The sequence below is a fragment of the Tasmannia lanceolata genome, unplaced genomic scaffold, assembly GCF_043159265.1.
Source record: "Tasmannia lanceolata isolate RefF3 unplaced genomic scaffold, GAP_Taslan_0.1 ptg000023l, whole genome shotgun sequence".
Classification (NCBI taxonomy): Eukaryota; Viridiplantae; Streptophyta; class Magnoliopsida; order Canellales; family Winteraceae; genus Tasmannia; species Tasmannia lanceolata.
In genome coordinates, this window is record NW_027518700.1 from 15347797 (window position 1) to 15366038 (window position 18242).

The 18242-nt window shown below is 44.7% G+C and overlaps 1 protein-coding gene and 1 long non-coding RNA gene across 2 annotated transcripts; both read left to right on the plus strand.

Moving 5' to 3' along the window:
* Window positions 1-217: 217 nt before the first annotated feature.
* LOC143856827 (uncharacterized) lies at window positions 218-2212 on the plus strand. The gene is made up of 2 exons (XR_013238375.1): window positions 218-366; window positions 1466-2212. It is a non-coding gene; the product is annotated as an uncharacterized LOC143856827 (long non-coding RNA).
* Window positions 2213-9403: 7191 nt separating this feature from the next.
* Window positions 9404-10219, plus strand: LOC143855860 (uncharacterized). The gene is made up of 2 exons (XM_077365911.1): window positions 9404-9697; window positions 9800-10219. Exons 1-2 carry the CDS (start codon window positions 9404-9406, stop codon window positions 10217-10219), a joined length of 714 nt encoding a protein of 237 aa, XP_077222026.1.
* The last annotated feature ends 8023 nt before the right edge of the window (window positions 10220-18242 follow it).

The window sequence follows — 18242 nt, forward strand, 5'->3', positions numbered from 1 at the left end:
CTCTCATTCATGTATGTGTCGTCAATTTCAAAGTATCTTTTCCTATAAAACAAGGCCCCTTACCCCACCTCTACCTATGTCTTTTCTACTTTCCTTGGATAGTCATCATGACAAGGCTCCAAACCAAGTCATTCTTGGTACCATGGTCTATCACCATCAAAGTCATGGAAGATAAGAAGCTATGGCAAGGCCTTCCCATGAGAGGTTTTTGTAATGATCCAACTCAAGTGGTACTCCTTACTAACGGACAAAATGGAATGGGTGATATAGGAAACGAAAACATGGGGATATGGCAAGCAACCCCGATTTCAGGAGATTTCCTTCCACGCCTGGTTGTCTCAGTTTGGCAGCTGGATCAAGTTGCAGGTAATAGCCTAACTTTCATCCATGATGTGTGTGTACGCAAACATGTATGTTTCTTATTCTATGCCTGTGTGCGCATATATGTCTACTTTCATACAAAAGTTAATCAACAGATGTTATCTATAAGGATAATTTGTAAAATAAACTTCACTTAGGCCATGTTCACTCTAGATTGTGACAATCGATTGAGAGCCCCCCAAATAAATTATTGGACTCAAAATTATGTTTAATTTTGAGTCCAAATAATCGATTTGGGGCTCTCAATCGGTTGGGATAATCTCAATTGAGGGCCTTAGCCTTTATAAAGCCCGATTTAGCCAAAAAATAGATATTTAAAAATACTCCCAATAAATATTTATTTATGTTAGCATGCATTAGACGTTGAACTTATTTTTTTAGCATGTCATTCGGGTAAATCTAAAAGGTTGATGTTTTTAATCCGTAGACTTTGTTGTTGCATTCCTACGACATTTTAATATTTTTTAAAATAATATTATATATAAACAGCAAGTCCAATTGTCCCATTTATTTTTTCTCTTGATTTTTCACTAAATGATCAAAATACACCTGTTTTAGAGGCTAATTTTCAAATCAATGTCATAAGTTACAAAGAGATCTATAACTACAGGAATGCAAGCATCTCCCATAGCATTATTCCCCAATCAATATAGCTAAAGTGGGGGTTTTCATATTTTGGAGAGGCTTTCATATTCCCCACTCCCACCCTCTTAAGTTTCTCCCTTTCCATCCATCTCTCATAAGTGGCCCCACTAATATTCCATGAAATAATTTGTGGCCCCAGTAATATTCCATGGAATAATTTTTAATGGTTGCTAAACATGCCATACATCCAAATAGCTCCAACATTATAATACAAAATCCAGTATAGTATCGATTACATTCTTTTACAAATCAACAATCCTAAGAATCCCTATGAGGATTTAATCCTAAGGATCACCATTGAGACACACGGAAAATTTGTGTGTCAAACAATTTGATCTAGTGGCCTGCCATTAGTATAGTTTTTCTTGATAGAAGCCTAAAGATCAATGGGCTAAAAACATCTGGTCAACAATTTAACATTTTATTAAAAAATTTGCAGATCACAGGTGGCTGAAGAAGTTGATGAGTGGAATAACATTGCAACTACAAAAGTGAGATTTCCTTAACTGAGAGGCAAGCCGGGCCACTGATAGGGTTGGTTGACATCGGTGTTCTGAGAATGCCTAATTGTTCTACTGTAAGGAACGTTCGGCATGCTCCTCCTGTGTCAGAGGTAGTAAAGATGCCCACTTCCCCTTGGATGCCATTTCCAATATTGTTTGCTGCAATTCAAAACAGTATATCTCCCTCAGCCAAGGATCTACTAGATCTCCACTACGATGCATTCAAGAGTAAAACAATAACACGGGAAGAGTTAATTAAGAAGTTGAGGTTGATTGCTGGAGACAAGTTGCTGAAATCTACATTGCAGAGACTTCATTCCAGCCCACCCTTGAATCCCAGGGTTCTACAGCAGAAGCTTATGCATCAGGTTGTTCGAAAGTGATTGATATTTGAAATTTGAATCGCTGCAATGGCAAAACTTACTATTCCAGCTTGTTAGGATTTGAAGCAGTGGTGGATGCATGGAGGATTACTTCATTAAAGCTCTGTTAGTTATGCTAGGAAGTTATTCTAGGGGATGAATTTCGCAGCTTTTATGTTTTGTGTGTGCCACATAATTTTCAGATCCGAATGGAATTTGTCGACTAGAAGCACAATATATTTGTCTTTTGAGAACTTTAAGATCGCTTTTTTCATCAATCAAAACCATAGTAGCTACTATCGTCTAGCATTTTTGCTTATCCATTAGTAGTGAAATTACAAGAAAAAAAAGAGTATATTAGATTTCATGGAGTTGAGATCCTTCTGGAGATGCAAAATGTTGATGAGGCCTAGGCAATCGTAGATCTCATAGAAACCCTCCAACATACTATTGTGATGTTGACGAAATCTTTCTCTAAAGCCTTTTTGTTTTAAATTTTGAGAACCAATTGTGTGTCCAAAACTGATTATTAGTGAAAATTAATGCTTTCATAGTTTCCAAACAGGGGCTAAGAGTGATTTTATTTTTTGTACTCGTGAAAAAAAAGATGTCATGGCAAGGATGGCCTTTGTCTACATGCTCTGGGTATGGTCCTGATCAAGTGTGGTCTGGCTCACACATGGAGAGCACAGAGGTACAAATACAAACGTAAAAATCATCAAATAAGCAAGAAGGCCATCCATAATAGCTTAATCATAACGAACACCTGGTGACATGCATTATCGAACATATCTCAAACAATAAAGTCAATAAAAAAAGTATAAGAAAGTATAATGACCGGTCTTCCCTCTAAAGAGCCCAACTTTATTTCTATACTATATAGAGTTACGAGGTATTATTGGACCCATGTCGATTTGACATCCCATGCATATATAAGTGTAGACACCCCCATTTCAATACACCTTCGTTGACAATAATTCAAATGTTATCCATGGAATTACACAATTCAATTGCCTACTTTTGTACCCTAAAAGTCAGAATTAACCCGATTAGCCTCGTAGATTCAAAAAATAGCAGAAAATTTCATTTGATGGCCCAATTGAACTAAAAATTCAATGATAAAGATAAAAAACCTTTTGAATACAATTTTTAGTCCTTCGAGTCATTAAAATAAGGATCTAACCATTCAAATCGATGATCGGGACCAAAATGCCCTAAAATGAGTTCGTCGGTTCCTAAGTCATCCCAAAAGGTCCGAAATTATCAAATTATAAAATTAACGGTCAGAATTAATTGAGATATTTATAGGGATCAATTAATACCAGTAAGGATCATGTTCTAGGCATTTTTTATTAAATTTTGAGTAGTTTCATGTCATTTTCCGAAAATTAAATTTTGAGAGTAAATTTATGAATTAAAAAACAAGTCAATGTGGGCCCTTAAAATTATTAGAAACTACTAGTTTTTTTATAATATTTATGGTCTTAAAATTGTTAATTGGCGGTTGGATCATTAATCGTAAATTAATTGGATAGATATGCGCAAACGTGCCCGCAATCCGCTTAATTTATGAAAAATGGGCCACTGCTCGAAATTAAGGGCCCATATTTAATCTATAATTAAAATTGGGTTTTTAATGGTTATTTAAATTAAAAAATCATAAATTGAAAACGTCAAAAATATCCTCCTCTTTCCTCTCTTCCTTTCTCTCTTTCTCTATCCTCCCATTTTCCCATTTTCTCTCATATAAGGGTGGTTCTACACGTTTTTCCGGCATGGAAAAACATGTTCCTCCTTGTATTTTAACCCCCCAAAGTTCCCCAAGTAACCCCCTCTTTGTAGTTTCCAAAAAATCCCAAAAGATTGTACAAATTGTGAAATTTGGTGGCACCCACAAAATCTCATCAAAACCCTAATCTTTCCTCCTTCAAAGATTCATCCAATCCATGGTGGGCCCACAAAATTTTACAAAAGATCTCAAATCTGGTCTAAAATGAGATGTCTTGAGCATAAAGAATAAGAAATTCTTCTCTCTTGATTTTATTCTCAAGAATGATTGCAAATATCTAAAATTCCCCAAACATTAAAGAAACAAAATATTCCTAGGTGATGAATTTGGGAAACTTGGAGGGCAAGCTAGAAAGATTTTCCTAGGAAAATCAACCTAGAGAGATTCCAAAGATCCTAAAAAATTCTCAAAAGATCTCAAATGAGACCTATAAATACCCATGCTCTCTTCTTTTCTCTACACAATCAAGAAGACTCCAAGACTGCCTATATAGAAAATTTGCCGAACTCCCCTTCCCCACTCAAGAAATTTGTCCATATCTCACCCAAGAACCTTGCACTATTCATCTTTTTCAAGCCTACTTGTGTTCTTCATCAACTTTCAAGAGAGGATATTCAAGAAAAGCAAAGAAGGGAGGATCGACTTCAAACACCGAAAGAGGTTGGTTCAATTTGCTCTTTTATCTGATATTCATGTTAGATTAGGGTTCCTGTCAAAGTTAGGTTTCTTGATCATCCTAGTTCAGTTCATGTTCGTGTCTTCTTCTACTTTTATTCTACTGTTTAGAATCATGTTAGGGTGGATTCCATGATCGTGATAGTTTAGAACCATGTATCTCTCATATCTCTCAACCCATCTTCTTTCATTTTTATCTGCTATAACACAAAACCCACCTCCAAAATCACCCAAGAATATACTCCCTAGCAGCACTCGGCCAATTTTCAAGACTTACCCCGAAGCCTCATTCAAACTCTCTCAGAACCTACTTCATAGCAGTTCTCGGCCTCACCCAGACACTTGAACCCACCACCACCAACCATAGACTAATCCATTAAATTCCTATAAACATTCGGCCAACAATCCATAGCCCATCAAAGCTCTCATCACCACCATCAAAATTTGATTTATCCAAACATATCTCACCTTTGGAGTTACCATAGCCCATTACAACCAAATATTAAATTGCATCATGTTGAGTCATTCGATCACTCTATCCCTTACTTGCATGCCATCATAACCCATCCTCTTATCCCATAGCACATGAACCCACCCATCGGGTTACATTCTCCATGCCCAGCCTCAGATTTTATCAGACCATTCTCAAATTCCATGTCTTGATCAAATACACTCCTGTTAGGGGTAAAATCGGTATATCCGGCACCGAACCTCAAACCCCTTCTCCATTACTCACCTGGATCAACAGAGTCCCCACAGCAACACTCGGTAACGAACATTGATTGAACCTCCTTGATACTTCTCCCTTGAGCGGTACCGAGCTACTAAGGGAATCAAACGCAATCGCGGGGATCTCGCCCCCAAACAGGAAATCCGGACGGCTGTTACACGGAAGGCGCGACTTTTGAATTCAAAACATCCCACGATAATTGATATCTCCACAATCTTGTTCTCCTGCCACGACGTTCCACGTGGGTGAAATCAAATGCACGATTGATATCTCCAAGATTGTGGATCACCACCACTATAAATAAGGGACTACGCACTCAAGCAAACGGATCCAACTCTCCCTCTCTTCTTCTCGGGTCTGGTAACTTGACTTAGCTCTCCCATTCCCCGTCCATTGTCTGTGATTGCCCGTCTTTGACTTGAGTATCGAAGTGGCCGTCTGGAGCCACAACTCTGGGCCCGCTGACGCTTTTTCTGTGAGAGCAGGATTATAGGTTCTACAAAGCTAGTTCATGCAGTCAGATTTTGGCCGTCATTAGATTGGCGCCATCCGTGGGACCGACTATGCCAAAGCCGAAAGCTACCTCCCAACTCAATGGTGGAATGATTACGAGAAGCCAAGCAAGCCAACGAGACCACGAACCACTCTAGGAAATGGAAGAGATGGTCACCTCCGGCGACACTCCGGTGACAATGACCGCCTTCAATCAAATCACATAGCAACTCGGAAGTGTTGCGGTCACCCTCCAGCAAGTACTCCAAAGGGTCCCTCCCCAACCGGCGGCGCCACCTCCGCCCGTAAATACGCCGGTCGGAGGACTTCATCTCGTCGATATTCCAGAAGAGCAAGGATCCTCAGAAGGGCGAAATCCTCAGAGTCAAAGATCCTATCAACGTCAACAAGCGTCTGGTTCCATCACCAGCCCACCACCCGACCATCGCCGTGAGGTCCGGCATCGAAGGGGTGACAACTCGACGATGGAACCGGCGAACCTTGCCCACCAAAATGAGAATCAGGTACCTCCGCAAGTAAGAAGCGCAACAAAAAGATATCCAAACAGAAGAAAACCCCGCCATCATGGCTAAACTCCAGCGTCAGATAAGAGAACTTCAACAGCAAATGAAGACACCGTGTGATCCAGACCTCCTGGCGGAATGGTATAGCGAAATTGCTTCGCTGTTCACCCCGATAATCGCCAATGCCATCGTCGCCACGAATTCGGACATGCCTCAGTAGGACCTCTATGATGGGTCATCAGACCCTCTTGAGTTTCTCGGAACCTACCGCCGTGCGATGGTAATCAGAAATGCTTCCGATGCAATGATGTGCAAAGCCTTTTTCGCCTACCTGAAGAAAGACGCTAGCAATTGGTTCAGCCCATTCCATGAACTGGGAAAGGAGTTTGTCGCTTACTTCATCAACAGTCGACCCCGAAAGAAATCGGCTGATGCTCTCCTGGCCTTGTGGCAAGGAAAGGAGGAAATATTGCAGAAGTTTAATGGTCGGTTCCGAGTGGAACTCCACCAAATCAACGAGCCAAACTTCGATATGGTTCGTGCTGCACTCCACCATGCCATCCGAGATAGAGACATGAAAGTCACCTTGAATGTGAATCCTCCTCGCGATCTCTAAGAACTCATGGCCACCGCAGATAGATACATCAATAATGAGGAATCATTTGCCATGGAAAGGGAGTTGGAAACCACCCGGGGAACCGAAAAGTGAAAAGTCGACTCTAGGGTGCTATCGAGTCATAAGCAGGCAAGACATAATGACAGACAGAATCGTCGCGCCCCAAATCCTCAGTTTGATAGGGTCAACTACACTCCATTGAACAACACCATCTCAAATATCCTGTACGAAATCCGTGATAGAGAACCCATAAACTGGCCTGAAAGAATGAGAAATTCGGGGAAAGAAAAAAGCTGTAACAAATATTGTCGTTTTCACCAAGGTGATGGGCACACCACCGATAATTGCTATCATCTAAAGAATGAAATTGAAAGGCTCGCGGAACTAGGAAGGATTGACCGTTACCTTCAGAATCCTTTAAGGAACCAGCAATGACCCCGATCCGAAGTTCACCGGCCGGACGAATGTCATCGCTCACCAAACCACCATGCGGAAAGCAGTCGGCAAAGAGCCTCAGATCAGGAGGAAGCACCAAAGATCACCAGAAATATTGACACCATTTATGGAGGCCCGGCGTCCTGGAGGACTGACTGATGAAGGGCACGCTCTTTATGCAGGACAAGTCAACTCCATAGAAAACCCCTCCAAGAAGTCAAAAACTGACCCAAGTATCAGTGTGCTTATCACCTTCAATGAAGCGGATTTTGGAACCATAGATCGTCAGTATGATGATGCTATAGTAGTTCGACTCACTATCGCCAATTGTAACATGGGGCGAATCTTGATAGACACTGGGAGCTCAGTCAATGTCCTCCATCAAGTCGCCTTCTCCAAAATGGATATCAGCAGTGATAGGCTGGAGCCTGTTGACTGGTCCATCTTCGGATTCTCCGGAGGAGAAGTCAAGGTACGAGGTAAAATCAAACTCCCTGTAACATTTGGCGCTCATCCGAACCAACATACCATCATGCAGACTTTTGTAATAGTTCGCATCCCTTCCACTTACAATGGAATCATCGGAAGGCCAATGTTGAACGAATTGGGGGCAGTGGTTTCCACTGCCTACCTGAAAATAAAGTTTCCTACAAAACTTGGCGTAAGAGAAGTTATCGGTGATCAAGAGAAAGCCCGCGAATGTTACGTCGCCCTGTTGAAACAGAAAAAGGCAGCCAAAGAAACCTTCTCCATATGCGGTACCGATCCTCGAGTCGAGGTAAAGCAGGGAGAACCGGTCGAAGAACTCACGAAAATTCCCCTGTTCCCCGGTGTCGAAGAACGAACCGTCCAAATAGGCTCTCCTCTCAGGTAAGCTTAAAATTGAGCTTGTCAATTTCCTAAAGACTAACTCAGATATCTTCGCCTAGTCCGCCTCAGATATGCAGGGAATCCCCTCCGATGTTGCGGTCCACAAACTGAACGTGGATCCAAACTTCAAGCCCATGAAACAAAAGAAACGTAACTTCGCCGCAGAAAGACAAAAACACATCAAGGAAGAAGTAGATAAGCTCCTTGACGCCAAATTCATCAAAGAGATTCGCTACCCGGAGTGGCTCGCCAACGTTTTGATGGTCAAGAAATCCAACGGTAAGTGGCGAATCTGCATCGATTTCACGGACCTCAACAAGGCATGCCCCAAGGACTGTTACCTGTTACCGATGATCTATCACCTCATTGACGCCACCGCTGGGCATGAGATGCTAAGCTTTATAGACGCCTTCTCCGGGTACAACAAAATTCAGATGTATGGTCCTGACATTTCAAAAACTTCCTTCGTCACTGACCAAGGGCTGTTTTGTTATGAAGTTATGCCTTTCGGCCTCAAAAACGTTGGAGCTACGTACCAATGCCTCGTCAATAAAATATTTGCCGAACAAATTGGGAAGGACATGAAAGTATATGTTGACGACATGCTCGTCAAAATCCTCAAAGCACAGGACCACATCACCGACATTGAAGAAGCCTTCACTGTGCTCTAACGAAACCGAATGAAGCTGAACCTTGGCAAGTGTGCTTTCGGGGTTAGCTCCGGGAAGTTCCTAGGCTTCATGGTTAGTCTGCGAGGAATCGAGGCCAATCCTGAAAAAATAAAAGCACTCTTAGAAATGACGGTGCCAAAGGAAGTCAGAGATGTACAAAGGCTCACCGGCAGAATCGCAGCCCTCAGCAGGTTTATGTCCAAATCTGCAGAAAGATGCCTGCCCTTCTTTACAACTCTCCGAAGCATGAAAGACTTCCGATGGACGGAGGAATGTCAGACGGCCTTCGATCAACTAAAGGCATACCTCCAAGGACTTCCCCTACTCTCTAAGCCGGTACCGGGGGAAAATTTGTACCTTTACCTAGCAGTGGGGCCAGCCGCGATAAGCTCTGTACTCGTTCGGTAGGAAGGAAAAGCGGAACAATCTATCTACTATGTCAGTAGAGTGCTCCATGATGCCGAAACACGATATCAAGAGATTGAAAAATTCGCCTTCGCTATTGTTATATCTTCAAGAAAACTCCGTCCATATTTCCAAGCTCATCCTGTCACCATACTCACCGACCAACCTCTCCGGAAGATATTGCAAAAACCCGACACATCAGGGCGTCTGATTAATTGGGCGGTCGAATTGGGCGAATTCGACATCCAAATGAAGCCCCGTCTAGCGATCAAGTCCCAGTGCTGGCAGATTTTATTGTGGAACGTATGGTACCGATAGAGGAATCCGAAGATCCAAGCCTCCTAGCCGAAGAATCGACTTTGAGCCAGCAGAGCAAAAATCCACTATGGATGTTATATGTGGATGGCTCCTCCAATGCTGGGGGCAACGGTGTCGGACTAGTCATAACAGGGCCGGACAATTTGATTGCTAAGTACGCCCTACATCTAGACTTCAAAGCATCTAATAACGAGGCGGAATACGAAGCTTTGATTGCGGGAATAGCTCTCGCCACCGAATTACAAGTCAGTCGGATCAGAGTCCAGAGCGATTCGCAATTGGTAGTCAGCTAAGTAAATGGCTTCAACGAAGCTAACGAAGAACGGATGATCAAATATCTGGAAAAGGTAAGAAAGGAAATCTCTACCTTTGAGGAATTCCAGATAGTACAGGTTCCTCGAACCTTAAATACCCGCCCCGATGCACTCTCCAAGATGGCCTCATCCGGAATGTTTGAGCCAGGGAACATCTACACCGAGACTCTCCCCCAGCCTAGCGTTGAGAGAAAAGAAGTCCTACAACTCAGCGAGGAACCTAGCTGGATGGACCCTATAATACGATACCTGAAAGACGGTATCATACCCTCGGATAGAAAGGGAGCTCGACGCTTGGTTGCCAAGGCCGCCCATTACATCCTCGACGGACAGAAGTTGTATAAGCGTTCCTTCTCATGGCCCTTGTTGAAATGCCTCAGAACCTCCGCCGCGGAGCTCGCCATGAGGGAAGTCCACGAAGGAATCTGTGGGGATCACTCGGGCGGAAAGGTATTGGCTCACAAGATCCTCCGTCGTGGTTTTTTCTGACCAACCCTCCAGCAAGACGCTTCTGATTTTGTTAGGAAATGCGAACAATGCCAGAAGTTCGCTACCGTGCCCGTCTACCCGCAGTTCCCTGCAAACCCATCTCCAATCCAGTCCCATTTGCGATGTGGGGAATGGATCTGTTAGGACCTTTTCCTAACTCGACCCAGGGACAACGAATGATGTACGTCGCCATCGACTATTTCACCAAATGGGTCGAAGCCATGGCAGTAAAGAAGGTTAATTCCAAAGAAATGGAAAACTTCTTCTATCATGCTATCATTTGCAGGTTCGGTATTCCACGGGTCCTTGTGACCGACAACGGGACCCAATTTGCAAGCCGAAGATTCAAAGATTTTTGCGGGAAACTCGATATTGACCAACGGTTCACCTCAGTCGGTCATCCACAAGCTAACGGACAAGTGGAAGTGACCAACCGAACTCTCTTACAGGGGTTGAAGAAACGCGCAGAAAATGCCCGAGGCTTATGGGCGGAAGGGTTACCGAATCTCCTTTGGGCTTATCGAACCACTCCCAGAACCGCGACAGGAGAATCGCCGTTCAGCCTCGCCTTTGGGGTAGACGCAGTGATACCCGTTGAGATTGGAGCCCATTCTCCGAGGCTCGAAGCATACAATGAAAGGACCAATCCCAACCACCTGAGGAGCATCCTCGATCTCGTTGAAGAAACTAGAGAAAAGGCTCGAGTCAGGATGGCCGCGTATCAACACAGGGTCGCCCGATACTACAACTCCAGAATGAAAGAAAGGACAGTAAGAACAGGCGACTTGGTGACAGTCTGAAGTCTCCGACCCTCGCAACTCCGCGAAATTGGCTCCCACCTGGGAAGGACCCTACCGCGTCTCACGCACTCTCCAGCCAGAATGGTACCAATTGGAAGACTTAGAGGGCAACCCCATTCCCACCACTTGGCACATTTCGAATTCGAAGAAATTCTACCAATCGGCAAGAGTATAATTCATTTTCATTTTCTTATTTCCAATAAATCTACGTGTTTGTTCTTTGTCTTTATGATATTCCAGACATGTAATCATTCTCCACAAGTAATGAAATCTCCTTTTCGATTATCAATCTCCAAAAGCGATTACTTCCTAGCATTAATGAATCTACACATCGGGCGAGCTATTAACGAAGGACAAAAGATATGACCCATAAACTGGTGCCCGAAGAGGCCCGGTAGAGCGTTTATCTACTTAAAAGATATGACCCATAAACCGATGCCCAAAGAGGTTCGGTAGAGTGTCTATCTATTTGAAAGATATGACCAACAAACCGGTGCCCAAAGAGGCCCGGTAAAGCATCTATCTACTTAAAAGATATGACCCGTAAACCGGTGCCCGAAAAGGCCCGGTAGAGCGTCTATCTATTTGAAAGATATGACCCATAAACTGGTGCCCTAAGAGGCCCGGTAGAGCGTCTATCTACTTAAAAGATATGACCCGTAAACCGGTGCCTAAAAAGGCCCGGTAGAGCGTCTATCTATTTGAAAGATATGACCCATAAACCGGTGCCCGAAGAGGCCCGGTAGAGCTTATATCTACTTAAAAGATATGACCCGTAAACCGGTGCCCGAAAAGGCCTGGTAGAGCATCTATCTACTTGAAAGATATGACCCATAAACCAGTGCCTGAAGAGGCCCGGTAGAAAGTCTATCTACTTGAAGGATGCGACCTATGAACCGATACCCGAAGAGGCTCGGTGAAGAGTCTTTCTACAAAATACTTCTAAAAACAAATCAATGTATCGCCAGAATCAGAGAAAAATTTACTATCGCCAACAAAAAAGTAGAAGTGTTTCAAAAGCACCACCATAAGTAGGGATCGCCTCGAAGGACAAACCCCTCCAACTACACACCAAAATAAAATTATGTTTTTATAGACCAGTCCATGAAAATGATATTAGAAGGAGAATTGCAAGGGCCCTGCCCCTAGACATCCTTCTCCAAATCCTTTCTAGTAGAAGGCACAATGACAGGCGGCGCAGAGGATTCCACTTCCGGAGAGGCAACCACTGGATCCGCCACGTTCGTTTCAGTCGCCTCGAAATCCTCTTCCTCGGAAAGTTCGGTCCCCGGCGGACCTTCCAACCTCTCAATCTGAAAATTGGGATCTATGGCCTTAACTTGGTTTCGACAGTCAACAAACCCCTTTGCCTTGAATTCCAGAACAGGGAGTGCCATATCCATTTGATACTCCTATGATTGGCAAAACTCAGCGATCACCAGAGACAGAACCTCCTCTTCTCGCTGCATGGCTTTCTCCCGCACTGCCTCATGGTCAGCACGGATCTCCGTTTCATGGCCAAGTTTGTCCTTGGCCTTTTGGAGTTCAGCCTCGGTATTCGCCTGGAGCTTTCGCGCATCTACTAGGGATTCCTCAAACACCTTCCTATCATTCACCCGAAACTCCGCATGATTCTTCACCTCCTTGGAGGCATGAGCATAAAGAGAATGATACTTGTCAATGTGCCAAGAGGCATGAGAACAAATATCTGACAACTGTGGGCAAAAAGAGAAAAGGTCAATATTTACAGAGCCTAAAGGACATTCAAAAAATCAAAAATAAAAGCACGCGCCTTCTTCGCCAAAGTGACCATCTCCCGGCCCAAGGCGTAGTGTGAACTTCTCTCCAAATCCGCAGAGTCTCTCGGTAAGACACTCGTCATCACCATCTCTGCGGCCACCCTCGAGTTGCGAAGGGTAGAATCTTCAATGCTTACCTTCCAGTTAGGGTCAAAATAAGACCCCTGCTGGGTCGCCTGATCTCTCGGAAGAGTCCCCGGCTTGAAATAAACCTGGGTTCCCTCGCAACCCTCGACGGACAAGATCTCCTGGCTCACAACCTGGCCTTTACCCTTACCCTCCCCCTCCGCCGACTTACTCTTTTTACTAGGGCTCTTCTCCAATATTTCTGCCTGCCGCTTGCTATGCACGAACTTCTCCAGAGATGCAGCATCCTTAGGCCCTACAGCCAGAGCCGACCCTTTGCCAGCCTTAGCCGCCTGGTGTTTCATGGCTCGGTCATGCTTTTGCCGAGCTGCTTCCTCGGCCTTCAGTCTCCTCGCTTCCTCTATGGCCGAGGCAGAAATATTAGCGCCTGACCCTTGTGCCGCCATTTCTGCAATAAATCCAGGAACCAAATCACGACGTAATAGGACGGAAACAAACAAAAATACAGAAAAGAAGATCGAGAAAGAGAATCACTAGACTGACTCTCATCAACACTTGTTTCATATTCCTTCCCCCCTTCCTCACCTTCGCCCTGAGCCTCATCCTCTGAATCTACCACGACGTTGCTCAAACCGAATTTCACCAATACTTGTTCGAATCTGAAATCCTGAACGTCGAAACTCTCCTTTCCTACGTCCACATCCCTACCCACGACATCGTTGAAAACCAACTGACTCAAGGTCCCCAAGGAAAACTTCAACCCCATTTTCTCCTCGTTGGGCTCTCTCCAATTGAAGGGGAATTGCCACCCGGCTGTTTGAGGCGGTTTCACAAAGAAGAACTCATTCTTCCACCGTTTAATGGAAGAGGGAGCCTTGCCCATGATCATCAGTGTCCGACGGTAGGCCACATCTACCCAGTCCCCTTTCATTTTCACAAGGAAATATTTCTGAATAATATCCAAGGATAGGGGGCTGTCACCATTTTGCTTTTAACTATGTACGCCAAAAGACCCCTCCACCCATTTGGACAAATCTGGGACGGTGCTAGACCAAAGAAATCAAAATAGTCTATCAGAATCGGATGAAGAGGGAAGTCGACACCCGCCTCAATAACTTCTTTGTAGAAGGCTGTCTCTCCCTCCACACTTTTGCTACACGCCCGTTCATTGGAGGTTGGGAGCCGCTTCATATTCATCGGGAATATGATATTTCTCCCGCAACCTCCCAAGATCTGAAGGATGAAGAATGCCTGTTGAGCTCATGGCGACTTCAGGACGATATGCCCCACCAGGAGGCACGTATGGCTTCCGAAGCTCCGCCGACTCTCTGGAAACACGCCTAATTTGGACATCCATCGGTGTCGAATGTGAATCGCTCATATCCTCAACTAACGCAGCAATCACGGGAGCATCACTCGGAACCGACTCTACCGCGCCGGGGGGTTCAAAGGGAAGAATCGGATCTACCTCCTTTCTTGGCCGTGGCGCTATCCTCTTCATGGACCCTCCGCTCCTTGCGACCGTCGTGCCACCGCCAACTTTCTCAGCCCTAATTTTAGGCTTTATCTCCGACGGCCGCCCCAAAGCGCTCTCCGCTTTCATCTCCGACGGTCTTTCCTATACACTCTCCGCTTCCGTTTCCGGCGAGACTTGGGGAGAAGGGGATGATTCTTCCATCCCCACAGGCTCAATCCACCGATTTTGTGAATCCGTATTCTCTGACATGACTACTTTAAAGAAATGAAATGAAAAGTTCGGGTTGAGAAACACACCGGTGAAATTGAAGAAAAAAGACCATGAAGCTCGCCGGAGAAGACAAACCAGAACCTTGAAAGAAAGGGGAAATCAATATGAGAAAAAACTTGGAATCTTCCAAGTCTCCGATTAACACAAAGGAACGAAGCAAAAGGGGAGATTCTAGCAGAAAGAGGGAAATGATCCACCGAAAAACCCGTGAGTATCTCGCCGGAATGAGGGAAGAAAAGAAAAAAAGAGAAGATGGAAGAAAAAAGAAAAATAGGCGGGCTTTTATAGGTCCGCGCGCAGGAAAACTCAAAAGTCACTTCACTCTGACGTTATACGATGCATGGCACCCCATAACATGCGCACAGTTACCAAAGTCATTAATACGCCGATTCACCATCATTGTTTAAAGCGCCAAACCGCCATTCCCCAAGAGCCGCGACCGTTACACGTGTCTCCTCGAAGTACCCCTCAGAACGCATCAACAAACACTCCTTCGGTACCGAGTATCGTTTGATGGAATCCTGCAATACGCTCAAACTGTGTTACATCCACGCCAAGGTTAGAGTACGCTCGGGACCGAATGTGCTCACTTGCGCCATGAACGTAACTCCAGCTAAAATGATGGCCCTTCGCATGATGATGCATGAGTCGTGATATTCGATACCGACTATCATTAAATAATGTGTTTACAGTGCATCTTCGAGCTACTTGCGGTATTGAATAAAAGCATGACAAGGAAGCATCAGAAATAACAAACATCCTTTTACTCACAAGTAAAAGAGCCTTTACAAAAGGAGGGTTTCTAGGCTAGATGCGAAAAAAGAAATTACATTCGGAACCGTACTAAACTACAACTAACTACAAAAGACAGAAGGAATGTGATGCGGTCGGTGGCCCACTGGCGTGAACAAAATTATGCTACTGGGATGTTTAACCAGGTGCTCGAGAAGGAAACTGTCAAGAGTCGACGCCCAGAGCTTCAGTATCATATGTCTGGTGAACCACCAAGCGTTACCGGACATTGGACCTCAGCATCGCCACGGCACCCACTTGGCACGATCTTATTCGCCCCTAAAGGAAGCTTCAGATCGACAGTGCCAAGACCGTGGCCGAGGGTGCCATCATTCGTCCGGGTCCTCCTCCGGATCTTCTTCAGGGTCCTCCTCCGGCGAATTCGCCTCCAGATGACGCTCGAGACCAGGTGAAGCAGAGCCGGCCCTCGTGCCACCTTCGGTCACTTCTTGCAGCATAGGCAAAAAAATCGAGCGGGATTTAGTATCCCGCCAATTTTCGAAGTCTCCCATAAAGTGGTAAATAATAGCTCGACCCGTTTTTCGAAAAAAACATGTGAAAAATAGACGGGAATTAAATGTTTTCGCCATTTCCCGAAAACCCTAAGGATAGAATGACGCGCCTATTAAATGACGCGACATTGAATCCGTCTGCCGATTCCCTAGAAAGGCGCTTCGACTCCATCACCTCCAGAGGATCGGCACTGGCCCACTACTTGAAAATTTAGCTACATCCTTGACCCTTACAAAGGGACAAGAAAGTAGGGGGCAATATGTTAGGGGTCAAATCGGTATATCTGGCACCGAACCTCAAACCCTTTCTCCATTACTCAGCTAGATCGACACAGTCCCCGCCGCAACACTCAGTAACAAACATTGAATGAACCTCCTTGATACTTCTCCCTTGAGCGGTAATGAGCTACCAAGGGAATCAAACGCAATCGCGGGGATAACGCCCCCAAATAGAAAATCCAGACGGCCGTTACACGTAAGGTGCGGCTTTTGAGTTCAAAACATCCCGCCTAAGTCACCATCCGCGATCTTCGCCTAGAAGCATCGGAAATCATATCTCCACGTGTTTATTCGCCAACTACCAAGCTCCACGTGGGTTAAATCTAGGGTATAATTGATATCTCCACAATCTTGTTCTCCCGCCACCATGCTCCACGTGGGCGAAATCAAAGGCATGATTGATATCTCCAAGATCGTGGATCACCACCCCTATAAATAGGGGACTACGCACTCAAGCAAACGGATCCAACTCTCCCTCTCTTCTTCTCGGGTCTGGTAACTTGACTTAGCTCTCCCATTCCCCATCCATTGTCTGTGATTGCCCGTATCTGACTTGAGTATCGAAGTGGCCGTCTGGAGCCACAACTCTGGGCCCGCTGATGCTTTTTCTGTGAGCACAGGATTATAGGTTCTGCGAAGCTAGTTCGTGTAGTCGGATTTTGGGCGTCATCAACTCCCATGGTCAGTGCGTATATACACTCATGAGTTCAAAAGCATGCATGACTCTAATCTGAACCAATTTAAAATCCAAATTGACCCGGACCCACCCGGTTCAACCCTTCCTGATCCGGTCCAACCCGGACCCACGCGGTGCAACTCCGTCCAACCGGACCCATCAAGTTCAACTCGGTCCAACCCGGACTCACATCACACCGACCGGACTCAACCGAACCAAACCCGACTAAATCCGACCCAGCCAGACTCAACATGACCCGGTTCAACCCACAACCCTCAACCTGAACCTAGCCTGCCCATGTCCCATTCGCTTGCTCTCTCATCATCCCATAATTAACAGTACCCCTAATCATCCATATCCTATTCGGTTATAACCTTATAGCCCACAACCCTCCATAGTTTATCCCTCATCAGGCCTTCTACGCATACATAGTCTAACCTAGGGCCATTCTTATACAACCATACAACCCGTCTCACAAACCATATACCCGTAAAACCCATCTCATCCCATCCAATGCCCATATTCCAAGGCCTAAGTCCGTTATACTCACACCCCATGTTTCCATGGCATGTCCCAACAGCCCATACTCCCATAGCGTACATCCAACAGCCCTATGCAACACCCTCCTTCCATCTAGCATTCCACTATATCCCATCAGACCCTACTGTATCCCATCAGACCCCACTTATTTTTATTGTACCTCGAATTCCTGCCCAACAACACGCTGCCCCAACTCAAGTAATAGTCCATACCAATGGACAATATGGAATGCGTGATATGGGAAAAGAAAACATGGGGATATTGCAAGCAAGCCTGATTTCAGGTGGTCTCCTTCCACGACTGGTTGTCTTAGTTTTGCAGCTCGATCAAGTTGGAGGTAATAGCCAAACTTTCATCCAAGATGTGTGTGTACGCACACATGTATGTGTCTTATTCTATGCCTGTGTGTGTATCTGTCTACTTGCGTACATAAGTTCATCAACAGATGTTATCTATAAGTATAATTTGTAAAATAAACTTCACTTAGGCCTTGTTCACTTGAGATTGCACAATCAATTGAGAGCCCCAAATCAATTATTCGACTCAAAATTATGTTTAATTTTGAGTCCAATAATTGATTTGGGGCTCTCAATCGGTTGGGATAATCTCAAACGAGGGCCTTAGCCTTTATAAAGCATTATTTAGCCAAAAAAAATTATATATTTAAAAATACTCCCAATAAATATTTATTTATGTTAGCATGCATTAGACGTTGAACTTATTTTTTTCAGCATGCCATTTAGGTAAATCTAAAAGGTTGATGTTTATAGTCGGTAGACTTTGTTGTTGCA

Excerpts from the sequence above, each read along its gene's own strand:
- LOC143855860 (XM_077365911.1), top strand. The coding sequence starts at position 9,404 with ATGGTACCGATAGAGGAATCCGAAGATCCAAGCCTCCTAGCCGAAGAA. Across the intron at positions 9,698-9,799 it reads TCCAGAGCGATTCGCAATTG|ATAGTACAGGTTCCTCGAAC; the intron begins GTAGTCAGCTAA and ends GAGGAATTCCAG.